A 13,921-nucleotide genomic window follows, 5' to 3' on the forward strand; every position below is an offset into this window, starting at 1 on the left:
GGTTATACAAAAGTTGGTCTCGGATTATATCTTGTCTTCTTTTAATGTACAACAGTTCCTTTCTCGTTTTTCTTTCAAATCCCACCCACGGTCTGTTTTATCGACTAGACTGCATGTCTTCTATAGCTTGGCTCTATTGTCCTTTTGCATCTCAAGAGTATAGTACTGCTTGAAGTGATCCAAAGACCCAGGATTCGCAACGGTACTGCTAATAACCTTGGGAAGCTGGCCAGAGGAAATGACCTGTTTTATCAATGTCTCGACCTTTTTACCATTCACCGTCATAGGACCTTCCTTGATCCCGATCACGAAGCGAGGAACATGCTTACTGCTCAAACCTTTGCGAATTGCATCCTTGAGCTCCACAGCAAGTTGGCCCGTGAATGCCTTTCCAGGCTGCATGACGACGAACAAAAATACAACTTCATCAGAGTCATGGGGTCGTCGACGTCCAACACAGAAAGTGGTTGAGATCACCGAGTTGAAAGGGGCCGATTCGGTGATCGAGTATATGTCTGACGACCCGAAACGAATACCCTGTGGGTTCAGGACACCATCGCTGTGAGATTTCCAATCAGCACACAGTTCCTCCAAATTATATTGTCAGGGAAATGCAAATTACCTCCTTCCATGAATCTGCCAACCTTTCGTTTGTGGGTTATAACTCGCCCAATCGTGTTGAGCCCAACAATTTTCGAATTTCTCAAAATACGCGCTCTTGTATTTCGATCCATCTTCGTCGCCCCAAAAGAATACTGGCATTGAAGGGAATGTTTGGCGACACACAAACTCGCCATGTCTTCCAGTGGCCTTGATAGAATCTCCCGTAGCGGGATCGGCGATGTCTAAATCATGTCCAAGCATCGGAAGCTGGATTTCCCCAGGATACAGTGGACCAGCAGGGTCAGTCCCGATCCAAGAAGTCGCCAAGTCCGTTCCTCCTGTTACACTGGTGAGATGAACACTCGAAGGGAATGTGCGGTAGAACCAGTAATATTGGTCTTCGCCTAGATGAGAGCCACCCGTCTGCACCATTCTGAGGGACGATAGGTCGAACTCGTTCTTTGGGATGCAGCCGGTCATCTCGAGCTCCTGCAGATAGCGAGGAGAGCAGCCCCAGTATGAGACTTTGTGGTACTCTGCGATTTTCGCCAGTCCTTTGGCACTGGGCCACAACGGAGATCCATCGTAGAGAATCAGAGTCGGGCCTACGGAGAGGTGGCCGACCATGACATTCCATAAAACCCATGAGGTACTGCTATACTGGAAAACAACATCGTCAGATGTCAGAGAGTTGTGCAGTACAGATGTCTTCTTGTGCTGCAAAATAACACTGTGGCTATGCACCAGGCACTTTGGCTGACCGGTAGTGCCGCTAGTGTACAAGATATACAGCGGATGAGAGAAAGACACTCTTTTGAACTCTAACTTGTCCTCAGGTCGTGACATTGAGAGGAAGTGATCGAGACTGGGGAATACCGGCTCATGGGCGCCGGTGATAGGAATCAAAAACACCTGTGGCTTTGAGTGCAATGCCTTCACGATGCTCTGGATCTTAGCAACGTTCGATCGCATTTTCCCTTTGTATGTGGACTCGCCATCTGCAAAGAGAATTCGTGGAGTGACTTGTTGCAACCGTGAAACACAGCCCTAGTATTTCTAATTAGTTTCTGTTATCGATGGCGATTCTCATTCCTTCAGAACATACCTCGTCACCCAAATCTGGTGCAATACTTGTCCAAATCGCGCCAATACTCGCAGTCGCCAGGAACAGACCAATCGACCAGACGCTGTTCGAGATTATAGCAGCAACCCGATCTCCTTCCTCAATACCAAGCTGGAGCAAAGCACTCCTTGCCTTTCTGACATTCTCCCCCAACAATCCCCATGTCCACACCTCCCCACTCAGATCCTGGCCCGCTCGAACTCCAACAAGAGCTGTCTTGTTCAAGTCCCGACCAGACACAACATTCTCCGCATAGTTGACAGTTGCTCTGGGGAAGAACTTGGGAACCTGCTCCATTGGCGTACTGGGATCAAATGCGGATGTTACTGTCGGAGGCAACGATGGAATAATTCCCGTATAGCCATGGAGGTCTGTCCAGAAATATTGGAGGTTCTCGACGGTCCATTGATGCAGATCATGAGAGGAGCGAAGCTGCTGATTGAACTTCTTGTTGATATGTGCACGATAGATGTTCATGGGTATCTGGTCTTGGGGGATAGTAGGCTCCCAGATGGGACGAGGCCTGAGAGCATCGCTCTTCGTAGGGATTAACATTTCTTGTTTCCTTCCCTGGTTCCAGTTGGGGACTTTGAAGGTGTATAGTCGGAATTGATTGAGTATAGAGTGATTTATATCGATAGATAGGAGGCACAGAACTACTCTCAATAATCACATTAATAGCCCGTCGGCATTCGGCACCCGGCCATTTAATACCCGAATGGATAATCTCATTCGGGTAAATCTGACGCGTTCTTAGGAACAACCATGATAGTGTAGACTCTTTCGGTGATCCTCGGTAGAAATCGGTGGGAATCGGTGGTGGGTGATGCAGTTCATAGGGTTGATGCTGCTGCTCGGCTGATGATGCAACGGCCCACCCCCGCACGAAGCTGAAGGATTATAAGAACAGGTTGAAGCTTTATTTGGTGGAGTAATTGCATATTGCATCTTATTTTCCTATATTGTCACTGCCAATATAGGCGTCTAACTTTAACCCCATGAGTGCAGCCGAAACGTTCATCTTTTTCTACCTAGCATTGGAGAATCCAGCGACCTCTGATGAAGTCTTTCAGCGAAAGTTCTAATGTAAGCTTACGGTTGTTAAATTGTATCTCTTTACCATTAACAAAAGCCTCTTCTATAGCTCAATGTTAGAATGAAAGGGCCGGTTGGATGTTCACATATGTACAATGATTCGACAGCTAAATAGATACGAATGTCAACAAGACTAGCTAGGATTGCATACTACATATGGCATCAGTATTTATATTTGGCTTGCTCAAAGCTTAGAGCTCGCCTTCTGCAAGGATCGGTGACCAGATGCACGGTTCGGCGGCAGGTCGATTCCCCAGGCAATGCGGCAGTCCCATTGCAGATGTTTCTCGCCGCCAGAGGAAGCGCTAGCAGTGCCACTGACTGTAACAATATCATGGAACACGTGCTCTCCCACACCTCCCTCGGCACTCAAAATCCAGCGACGAGCGATCTCTGTTGCCACAGGGTCATTATCACGCTCAGCATCAAGCGCCAAAAGAGCACCTGATAGGATCCAAGCCAGAGTAAACATAAAGCGACGACCATCAGCGACAGTTGAAGCAGGGTCCTGAGTCGTGAAACGAGCACGCAAAGCTGACCACGCAGCTGTCAGGGCATTTTGCAGATCTGCACTCTGGATCAGAGTCAAGGTACGGTCAAGCCATGCTCCGAATATCTTCAAGTTGTCCTTCTTAATAAGAAAGCGGACAAACTCGCTGGCTAGCACGTTGGTAGTGCCCTCCCAGATAGAATTGACTGCGTTATTGCGCAGAATACGAGAGATGTTGAACTCGGGCTCGTCAGCCTCGTCCATATAACCGACTCCACCCATAGATTCCTGACATTCTTGAATTCCCACAGTAGCCATCTTACTGATAACAGCCTTGGCAGTCGCAGTCAAGGTACGGAAAACCACCTCGGCTTCCTTCCCAGGTTGAGGTAGATGTGCGAGGTTATTGGACGACGGTGTTTGATTCTCAACAACCCCAAACAAAGCAACTGTGAACCATGCAAGGTTCATTGCACCGCGGTGCTTTACTTCCAAGTCTGCGAGAAGTCGCAAATGCATTGGGATCAACCAGAGCGGCTCACCAACAGTAGTCCTCGCTTTCGCAAAGCTCTTTGTGATACTAACAGCTCGGCGCCAACCAGCAAGCGAGCCAACGAAGGTATGAAGTCGGGTAACATTAAGAAGAGGCGCTATAGTGACGATACCCTGGTCTAGTTCGCCGAGGAGATGCGCACGCATGTCCTTTAGCTCCAATTCAGCCGTCGGCAATTCTTTGGTACCGAGTTTATTCTTCAGTCGATGGATCCTGACACCATTAGACACAACTTTGGAGACGCCGTCAGCACCCACGACGGTCCGTCGCAATGGCGCGAGGAATGTGCTTAGCTTCCCGGATGGCGTTTTTGCGAGCAAAAGAGCAAGGTTTGCATCCGTTGCGGAGGAGAAGAACTTAAATCCGCTGACGAGGTAGTCGCCATCACCTAGGGGATCAAAGCCTGGGGTAGCTAGCGGCGAGTATGTAGCCCATGTTTCGGTGTTTTGGACGTCACTACCACCGGTTCTCTCAGTCATCCACTGGCCCGAGGTCCAGTGATCATCCTTTTCGGAGATCAGCCCTTGGAACGCGGTATGAAAAGGATGCGTAGATGGCAGCTTGTTAATTCTCGATGAGAGAATAAAAGCAGCACCATCGGTCATGCTAATCGGACAGGAATAGAGTCCAGAAGAAGGGGAGTATAAATAGGTCCTGGAACCATGGCATGAGTGATAGCGTAGAAAGATCGATAACAAATTACTCACAACGCATACTGAACTGTTCTCCTGTCAACTCCCAGATGTTGGTCATAGCCTGCTGAGACGATCCTAATCGGATCAAGTTAGATTATGCATCTCATCTCAAAGGTAATTCATAGAAGATACCTATTCCGAGCACCCCATTTGCCCAATTGCTTCCAGCCCTCCGTGGTCACCAACCGATCATAATCATATCGCTTACCCCAAACGTTATGACTCTTCACATAAGGCACATTGCGCTCAGCATCGGCGCTCCATTCACGAACCTGCTCGGAAATAGCCTCGGCTCCGAACTGGGTGAGATGTGGTTGTACAGATTGCAATGTAGTGGATGGTAGGTACCCTAAATAATGTTGAGGAATTATTGTAACATATGAGGGAGAAACTCACATGCTAGTGTCCGTTGAAGACTGGGATCCGATGTGTAGGTATTCATCAATGGGCCGGGGTCGGTGATGTAGCCGCTATCTGCTGTCGCGGGCTGTGGGGTAGACATGGTGTGATTTTTAGAAGTGGGTGCAATTGTAAAATCACAAATGGACCGCTCAGAATGATATGGATAAAAGCCGTTGAAGATGCGGGGGAAATGGACCTCGGCCGTCGGTTGTCCATGAATGTCCAAAGTCTCATGTTTGCCCGCAAAAGCGCCGACAGCCTGTTCGTGCCACCTTATCGAACTTGCAGCATGATATCGTGTATGCTTAACTGTTTCTACTAGATAGTCTAGTCATAGCCTAATGGTGGCAAGCCAATACACGAGAGATAGTTGTTAAAATTCATGACAAGACTATTCAAGCCATAACAATCCTTCCCGAACATATCAGCGAGGGGAAAGGATCTCATTTTTTATTCATGTTGCTTTTGTAAACATCTGAAAACCATCACATCTCGTGCAGCGTATTGTATCCTGTCTCAACTAAGCTGCGCGGTCCTCGGGCATCAGAGCAGACATGCCAGTAGAACAGGCCACCCAGTTTCGACGAGGTCACAAATTCCGCCTTCTGTTTTACTGTTTCTGGGGTATCATATGTGACAAATCCGCTATCAGCTCCAACACAGAATGACGCACCAATGTTCTTGTCATAGTACTCCTGTGTCCCCGGTCGGGGCAGATCGCGATAGTCAAAAACACCATCCTCACCACCACTTCCAGTATACCGCTGACCAGGGCCGTTGCTACCCAAAAAGGATCGTCCATAAACTGGCACGCCCAGAATGATCTTTCTAGGGGACACTCCTTGCCCTACGACGTAAGAGACCGCCGAATCACCAGATACGCCTGCGCCATAAAGCTGCGCCTGATGGCCGGTTTCAGATTCCCATGGTCCAGCGAAATCGTAGGTCATGAGGTTGATCATGTCAAGATGCTTTTGTGCCGCAGCGAGGTCAATGTTCTGCAATGCCCACTGGCCAGCAGGGAGGGCGGTGGTAAGGACGTATCGTGGAGCGGGTAGCACTTCCCGCAGACGTGCGAGGAGACGAACATAATCCTTCCCTTGCTTGGAATCAGAGGGATGCTCCCAGTCGACTGTACAGCAGACACAGTCAATCATTTGCTTCCAAGTTGCGTCAGAATCAAAAAAAAATAAAGCGGCCTTACTGTCAATTCCATCAATTCCAAATTGATCCACCAGTTCCCGCGCTGTGCGAACAAAAGTGTCCACCCCAGAGCGGCTGTTGGCTACAGCGGCGAAGTTTTCACTGCCTTTTCCACCACCACCAACTGAGAGAATGACCCTCATCTTAGAGTACTGTTGCTTCAATTGAACGAAGGCTCTAAGACAACCTTCTGCACCGTCAACGGGCATCTGGGTATCAGCCCACTCATCACTCAGCTATGACGCAGCGTCAGTGAACATTTCTATATTGGAGGACGTGCATGCTTAAACTTAAACTTACATAGACAGTGCCATCTTCTTTCACCCTGCGGGAAACCAAATTTAGATTAGCGCATCAGCCATCTACTCGAACTCGGGCCTTTGAACGGCGATGATTGGCTGTTTTACCAGGCAAATGCGTAGAACACGTGAGAGATAAATCCCAAGCGCAAAGATGAAGGAGGCTCCTTTCGATAGATTCTCCAATTCGGATAGTAGGCCGCATTTGTGTACAACGGCACTTCGTATGAGACGTGGGACTCGGCGGGGTCACGATCCGCGCCCCGTCGGCGGAAGAGCCTGGAAGCTGAAAACATGGTCAAGACGTCAAGGTCAAAAATGTGTGAAAGCTCGCTCATTGGAGGAATCACAGAAAGGACTGAAGCTGGATAGAATTCCCAGGGAAAAAAAGGGACCAAGGGAAAATAGAAGAGAAAGAGTTGAATCGAAAGGTGGAAAGTACCCAGAGCAATGCTGTGTGTTTCCTTTTTTGGAATTCGTCACGTGGAACTTCGCCTCGTTCTTTTTACTCTCCTCTTTGCACTTGTACCAATTGGGTGGATAGTATGATCAGGCAGTTTGCAGATGTAAATCTGAGGTAACTTCACTAGGCTTCTTGGCGTAGATGGTCAAATCAACAATTGGATACAGCGAGATGCGGGGAATGCAGGCTAAGCATATGCGCAGCATGATTTTTTTTTCCAACAAAAGTACAAAGTACGTTGTACGCAATGGCTGATGTTTGTATGGCCAGATGCGGGGTCAAGCTTGCTTACTGGCACTGTCTCAGAGTTCAGTCAACAGCTCTAGATCCAAGACACACCGGATCTTCCCCGGTCATCTCCGTATCACCCGCGATCCGATCTAACCAGCGGATGTAGTAAGAAAATCCTATCAGGAAGACTTTCCAACTAAGGTACGAGTGTGGATCGTCATGCATGACCAATGCACCCCGTGTTCGAACAGATTTTCCAAAACGGCACCAGATCGTCGTAAAACAATATTATCGAGGACGATCATGACTCGTGACAATTCGGATACAGCGTCAAGCTCTTGTTGGGTGTCCCGGTGAGAAATATGTAGTTGGTGCGAAGCTAATGACCAAACAGGGAGAGTGGCGATGTAGGTTTGACATTTTGCTAGTGTTTGCTTTTTTCGGTTTGATTATCGAAGCATTTACAGGTATCTGATTCGCTGAGGGAGAGGGATTATGAAATGAGGCTGGAGCACTATAGGCAGCGATGCATGTTGCCCCGGCTTTGGGCTCTCCCGCGGTCAGAGAGTCCGGAATGCTTACTACATTCTACAGGGATACCGTTTGAATACCGACGGAGTACATCGCACCAGAGACCTCCTCAAATCACCTCGAAGTATGGAGAGGACAAATACGAGAAAAGAAACAAAAAGTGGTATTTTCAGCAGCCAAATGCGCTCATTGCGATTAATAGTCCCAAAATAATCAAGTACACAAAATTGCAACCTTCGAGGTCCAAGTAATTCCACTCATCTAAGCCGCTTGAAGCCCGTTGAGGTTCTTGGACGCCACTTTACTTTCACGACAAAGGGAGCTTAGTTGCGGATCATGTCGCGAATCAAAAAGTCACTGGGCGCAGGACTTTACAGTGTCAGCCTTGGATCCCTATTAGCCTTGTTTCTGTTGGTAATATTGGGGCTGTGCCTTGATAAAAGCATCGCATGTAGTGGTAAGCAAGGGTCAATAGGGTTACAGCTATCAGAAATGTTTACAGAGGATGGTCTACACACTCATAAATGTTCAAAATATGCATAATGTGGTAGAGTATCCTGAAGTATGTAGACACTGTAAAATGCCTATTCTCAATTTGTGCCTTCGGTATCTCCATGCAACACTAGAGCTTGACAGCCTTGTTCAGTTCGGCCCATTTCTTCTCTCCCTCAGATCCAGGCTGCGGCGGCACCAGACCATTAATCTTCCACAAGTCTCTGGATGATTCCGCTATGAAATACTCCCATTCCATGCCTTTTGACTCAAACAATGGATTGAGAATCTCATCAACAGCGGTCAAGAATCTTTGTTTGGCTTCGTCGGTCTTGAAGGCTCGAGCAATGTGATATATTGTCAGAGCTGCAAAGTTGGGGTGAGGTTCACCACCAACGAATGCAGTACCGGGAATGTTCTCGATGAAGTGCACTTGGACGTAGAATGCAGGCAGGCCAATGGAGACGTATAGCTTGGTGATTGACTTGGCGAGTTGTTCTTTCTCGGGAGCTGTAAGGGTGTTTGGACTGTGTTTGATATACCAGGAAGGCATTTTGAAGGAAGTCAATTTCTTGTAAGAATAACTTGTTGATAATGAGTTCAAGATGAATTCTGAATGAAGATGTGGTTTGATCTACTTTACATATGCTGGATCCTGTTCATTCTTATACTGCGTTGAAGATCATAAAGAACCAAGTAGACCGCGCAGATTACTGATATCAAATATTTTCGCGTCATCATCTATATGCATGATCATCTTCTCTTCTCCGTTTCCCATAGTCTTGATATTTCGGGGAGATAGTGTAATAGAAAAGCCTCGATACACAGCGGGCCCACTCGTGACACCTGGGTTTTTTGATCATTTCATCAGCCTCCCGAGCTCAACCCCTGATTTTTATAACTATGATTACTATATCATACAACTTGCCGAGCTTCACAATAGTATCACCAACAATTTCTCGGGTTGTATATTAGATCACTCGGGTTGTATGTCACCCTGAATCAGGCTAACATCCAAATATGATGACATCGATTATGTCGGCATCTCATGGAGTTGAGTCTCTCATTAGAATCAGACCACGGGTATGACGTGGGTCGATTCCATCATTTTGCTTATCCTAGCCTATCAATCATATGCAGGTAAAGATTTAGGCAACTTAGATTTGCTAGCAGCTTACAAATTCAGACGACGAATATAAAAGACCGCTGAGCGCAAAATAGAATGCTTTCCTCCCATCAGCACTCAAATAATCACCAAGATGTCTAATGAATTGATCTTTATCACCGGAGCCACTGGCTTCATTGGTAGCGCCACTGCAGTAGCTGCTCTCAAGGCGGGGTATCGATTGCGAGTTTGTCTTCGCAAGCCGTCTGAGCAATTGGAAACTCTGCTGTCAGAGTATAGTGACCAAGTTGAATTTGTCATCATTCCAGACCTGACTGATGAGACGGCTTTCGACAACAAATTGAACGGCGTGGACTATGTCTTTCATCTTGCATCCCCTCTTCCCCATGGGACGAACAAGCAGACATACTTTCCCCCAGCCGTGAAAGGGACCACTGCCTTGCTGAAAGCAGCAGCAAAAGCGCCATCCATTAAAAAAGTCGTGATTACCTCGTCCATTGCGGCTTTCCTTCCAATGTCTGGCATTCCTACTGGTGGTGTGGTGAAAGGTATATTACATCCTACTTTTCGATCTCCGAGTAAAAATTGTATTGACACATCTCGTAGAGGACAACGATTGGGACTTTTCGGTTGATGAAAATGGAGATTTCGAGGACCCCCAAAACCCAGCCGCAACACCAATGCGACTATATCACGCCTCAAAACTTCTTGCAGATAATGCAACCTGGAAGTTCCGGGCAACAGCAAAGCCACAGTATGCATTGGTGACATTGCATCCCGCGTTTGTGTACGGGCGCAATCTTGTTCAGAGTTCTGCCGACGGAATCAAAGTGGGGTCTAACACTGGTCTGTGGGATATGATCATGAAGGCCGATCCCAGTAGAAGCACTGTAGGAGTGCATATTCAAGATGTGGCTGAAGCACACATCAAGGCACTGGATCCGAAGATCGTGGATGGCTCGAAATATCTACTGGCTGGGCAGAAGACGACGGGCCCTGAGATTGCACGCATTGTGCACAGACTCTACCCGGATTCTGGAGCATTGATTTCCGAGAATTTCCAGGGTGCTTCGTTCCCAGTTGATACGACTAAGGCGGAAACAGAGCTTGGGATTCAATGGCGCTCATTCGAGGCGATGGTTCGGGATCTAATGGACCAGCAGCTCGGGTTCGTGTGAACATGTGTCTGTCAGAGCACATGTTAACAGGTCAATAACAATGGTTGGAGATATCAGTGGTAGTCTCAATGTCAAATATATAACAATTGGATTGGATATTGGGGTTTAGTTCTCTGTAGTCCTAGTTGCTGCTGGTTTTCCATCTGTACTCGGATTATAGCTCATTTGTCTCCCTTTAAGCGCATAGTCGTATATTTTCCAAGATAAAGATAGCATGAAACTCAAAGTTATTAATATCTTAACCAGAATTTCGTATCAATGTCGGTTGTAAAGATTTAGTATGACTTGTCCATGGGTATGTCACAATGCAAACGAGACAAACACCGTGTCGCCACCTGATTTCTAAGGCGACAACTAGAGAACAACCTGGACAGCTCCGCAACCTTTAACAATTAAGACTTTTCCCTCAAATCTCCTTTTCCATGTCAATTTGAGCTGAGTTACAACCAGAAACTGTGATTTATCCTATCTCTGCAAACCTTCCAACTTCATTCACAAAGAGGTGGGCATCGTCAATCGAATACACGCACCTGGCTCGCGACGACCACCGATCGTCTCTCTACCCTACACACTGCGCCCAAGCTTCATCGAGCCATGGCTGCCGTCACTGAAAGTGCAGCTGCGCACATCATATCTGCAGAACCGACGCGCGACCCTAGCTACAATGACTTTTCTTTCACACCCTTTCTGCGCAAGAGCTTCGGCTTCGGACTCGCCAGCGATGTACCTGTCTGCAAGGCTTATAGTGAAGGACACTGCCCGTTAGGACCTGCTTGTCCAGATCGTCATCCTACTCCGTCCCGAGTAACAACCTCGACTACCACAGCATCCGGAATGGCGCCATCTACAACACACGGATCGCTGGTTTGCAAACATTTCCTCAAAGGACTATGTAAGAAAGGACTCAAATGCGAATATCTCCACGAATACAACCTTCGACGAATGCCAGAATGCCAGTCGTTTTCACGATCTGGATACTGCACCAATGGTGACGATTGTCTTTACCAGCATGTCCGCGAGGAGGCACGCCTGCCGCCTTGTGAGCACTATGACCGCGGATATTGCGAATTGGGACCACTATGTGCAAAGCGACATGTCCGCCGACGTCTATGTACCTTCTATCTAGCCGGATTCTGCCCTGATGGAAAAGCGTGTGCCGATGCTCACCCTCGCTGGCCGGAAAACCTACCACGGCCTACAATGCGCACTGAAAAAACGGAGGAAGAACTTGAGCACGAACGAGTTCTTATCCGTGAAGAACAAGAGAGGGAAAAAGAACGAGAACGAGAATGGCGAAACGAACGTGGTCGGGGTGGTGGATTTGGGCGTGGTCGCTTCCGCGGCCGTGGAAGGGGTTAGGTGGATTCTTATCGCAAGGGTTTTTTTGGCGACATTGCATGGCATGGAGTGAGGTGTGGTTTCGGTAAGGGGTCCACGGGCTTCTTGGTTTCTTTTCATTTATGGTTCTTGCGCTAGTCCCGCGATACCCCATTGTATTTGACGCAAAAATATTCACAAGAAAGGTTTTTTTTTTTCTTCTTTTCACTTGAGCTCAATGGCATAATTGGTGTTACAAGGGAGACTTCCTTGTTCTACCCTTGCTGTATCATGTCTCCCGTCTGCTATACTGACTTGGCTTGGTAATAATAGACTCGTAGTGCTGTGAAACCAAATCTCCTTTCGTGTTAATGTTCAGCCACCGGACCCAAGTGCGCCGGTGTCAGCTTACCCCAATCTAACTCATATGTTGTATGATGAATTCGCTTGTGTGAATGTTTAGATATAGTGGGCGAGTCCATGACATCATGATAGAACTTTCGAGGCAAAGTATAAATATTCCCTTAATTCCGCTGTTGATTAAAAAGCAATACGGCACAGAATACGGAGTAGAATCTGGATAATTACTATTTTTTTACTAATGGTTTCGTAACTCTCCTAGGCGCATTGTCGGGAATGCCCACCCTTAGCGTGTAAATTTTCATTTGTCAGTCCTCAGTAAGAATCACTAAAGCTAGAGCTATATCCGAGTGGAACCCGTTCAGCCAATCATATTCCATCTTCAAGTGCTCTGTCATCGGTGACTGATGCTTTGTCGCGCTGATGATAATGGCGGTACCTCGAACACCTACTAATTAATATGGTGGATGAGGTACCTAGGACATTCCTCCCGGCGGGGTGTCAACCTTTATAATTAGCTCCCCTCCCCGCTCTCCCTCTCTCTACTTTCCCTCTACATCACACATCCATTCTACAATCCTCAAACCGTCATCATGGCTCCCAAGGTTGCAATTGTCTACGTATGTCTTCCAATTGTAGTGCATTCCTCTCTCATTTCACTAATTTTCCGAACAGTACTCTATGTACGGCCACATCCAGGCCTTGGCCGAGGCCGAGAAGAAGGGCATTGAGTCCGCTGGTGGCCAAGCCGAGATCTTCCAGTCAGTCATACCATCATTGCTACTCCTCGGGTCATTTTATTGATATTTTCATCTTTAGGATCGCCGAGACCCTCAGCGAGGAAGTTTTGGGCAAGATGTACGCTCCTGCCAAGGCCAGCTACCCCGTTATTGAGCCTGCCGACCTCCTCGCCTTCGACGCTGTTCTGTTCGGTATCCCCACCCGTTACGGTAACTTCCCCGCTCAGTGGAAGACCTTCTGGGACAAGACCGGTGGCATTTGGGCCACTGGTGGCTTCTGGGGCAAGTACGCCGGTCTTTTCGTTTCGACCGGTACCCAGGGTGGTGGTCAGGAGTCCACTGCCCTTGCCTCGATGAGCACTCTCGCTCACCACGGCTTCATCTACGTTCCTCTGGGCTACAAGACCGTCTTCGCTCAGCTCAGCAACTTGGACGAGGTTCACGGTGGTAGCGCCTGGGGTGCCGGTACCTTCGCTGTAAGTTAACACGACATCCTCCAATACATTGCTCTTGCTAATCATCCCGTCTACAGGGTGCCGACGGTTCCCGTAAGCCCTCCGCCCTCGAGATCGAGGTTGCCACCGCTCAGGGCAAGGCCTTCTACGAGACCGTTTCCAAGGTGCAGTGACTGCATGGTAGCACCGAGTCGAAGCCGGAAAGCTCGACTCCTGTCGCTCAGCAGGCCGCTCAAAATACTGAACAGCCTGCTAAGAAGCAACAGGATACTCAGGAGTCAGCCAAGAAGGAGAAGAGCAATGAGGGACCATGCGGTTTGCCTAAGAAGTGTACCATTCTTTGATTAGACCATGTCTCTTCTTGCGTTCTCTTATTTTCGGCTGTTCTCCCTGGGGCGTTTTCTCGGCGTTTCGAAATCTCATGATAATACGGACATACCATTCTCATTTTCCAACGGATAATTATATCTAGCCTAATGGAAGAAGTCTTTGGAAGAGTAGTGAATCGCTTTTTCAAATACCTATAGTAACTCGCATTTCTGCCTATATAATTTACCGCCCAAGC

General features: G+C 47.8%; 6 protein-coding genes across 6 annotated transcripts; 2 read left to right on the top strand and 4 right to left on the bottom strand.

Moving 5' to 3' along the window:
* Positions 1-120: 120 nt before the first annotated feature.
* PEX2_016750 (AMP-dependent synthetase/ligase) lies at positions 121-2,281 on the bottom strand (the record flags this gene model as incomplete). Its single annotated transcript, XM_016738951.1, has 3 exons — positions 121-559; positions 623-1,650; positions 1,709-2,281. 3 exons carry the CDS (start codon positions 2,279-2,281, stop codon positions 121-123), a joined length of 2,040 nt encoding a protein of 679 aa, XP_016602468.1.
* A 724-nt stretch (positions 2,282-3,005) lies between these two features.
* Positions 3,006-5,061, bottom strand: PEX2_016760 (Acyl-CoA oxidase/dehydrogenase, type 1; the record flags this gene model as incomplete). Its single annotated transcript, XM_016738952.1, has 4 exons — positions 3,006-4,470; positions 4,572-4,634; positions 4,692-4,908; positions 4,956-5,061. The coding sequence occupies 4 exons, from the start codon at positions 5,059-5,061 to the stop codon at positions 3,006-3,008; spliced, it is 1,851 nt and encodes a 616-aa protein (XP_016602469.1).
* Positions 5,062-5,446: 385 nt separating this feature from the next.
* On the bottom strand, positions 5,447-6,801 carry PEX2_016770 (glycoside hydrolase family 18 protein; the record flags this gene model as incomplete). Its single annotated transcript, XM_016738953.1, has 4 exons — positions 5,447-6,093; positions 6,166-6,400; positions 6,465-6,489; positions 6,572-6,801. The coding sequence occupies 4 exons, from the start codon at positions 6,799-6,801 to the stop codon at positions 5,447-5,449; spliced, it is 1,137 nt and encodes a 378-aa protein (XP_016602470.1).
* Positions 6,802-8,310: 1,509 nt separating this feature from the next.
* Positions 8,311-8,733, bottom strand: PEX2_016780 (tautomerase family protein; the record flags this gene model as incomplete). Its single annotated transcript, XM_016738954.1, has 1 exon — positions 8,311-8,733. One exon carries the CDS (start codon positions 8,731-8,733, stop codon positions 8,311-8,313), a length of 423 nt encoding a protein of 140 aa, XP_016602471.1.
* Positions 8,734-9,439: 706 nt separating this feature from the next.
* On the top strand, positions 9,440-11,895 carry yth1 (cleavage polyadenylation factor RNA-binding subunit YTH1; the record flags this gene model as incomplete). Its single annotated transcript, XM_016738955.1, has 5 exons — positions 9,440-9,854; positions 9,913-10,474; positions 10,985-11,207; positions 11,311-11,589; positions 11,635-11,895. The coding sequence occupies 5 exons, from the start codon at positions 9,440-9,442 to the stop codon at positions 11,893-11,895; spliced, it is 1,740 nt and encodes a 579-aa protein (XP_016602472.1).
* Positions 11,896-12,754: 859 nt separating this feature from the next.
* On the top strand, positions 12,755-13,529 carry pst2 (putative NADH-quinone oxidoreductase Pst2; the record flags this gene model as incomplete). The annotated part of the gene is made up of 4 exons (XM_016738956.1): positions 12,755-12,781; positions 12,837-12,922; positions 12,981-13,377; positions 13,434-13,529. The coding sequence occupies 4 exons, from the start codon at positions 12,755-12,757 to the stop codon at positions 13,527-13,529; spliced, it is 606 nt and encodes a 201-aa protein (XP_016602473.1).
* Positions 13,530-13,921: the final 392 nt, after the last annotated feature.

Source organism: Penicillium expansum, assembly GCF_000769745.1.
Source record: "Penicillium expansum strain MD-8 chromosome Unknown contig46, whole genome shotgun sequence".
In the NCBI taxonomy this organism is placed as follows: Eukaryota; Fungi; Ascomycota; class Eurotiomycetes; order Eurotiales; family Aspergillaceae; genus Penicillium; species Penicillium expansum.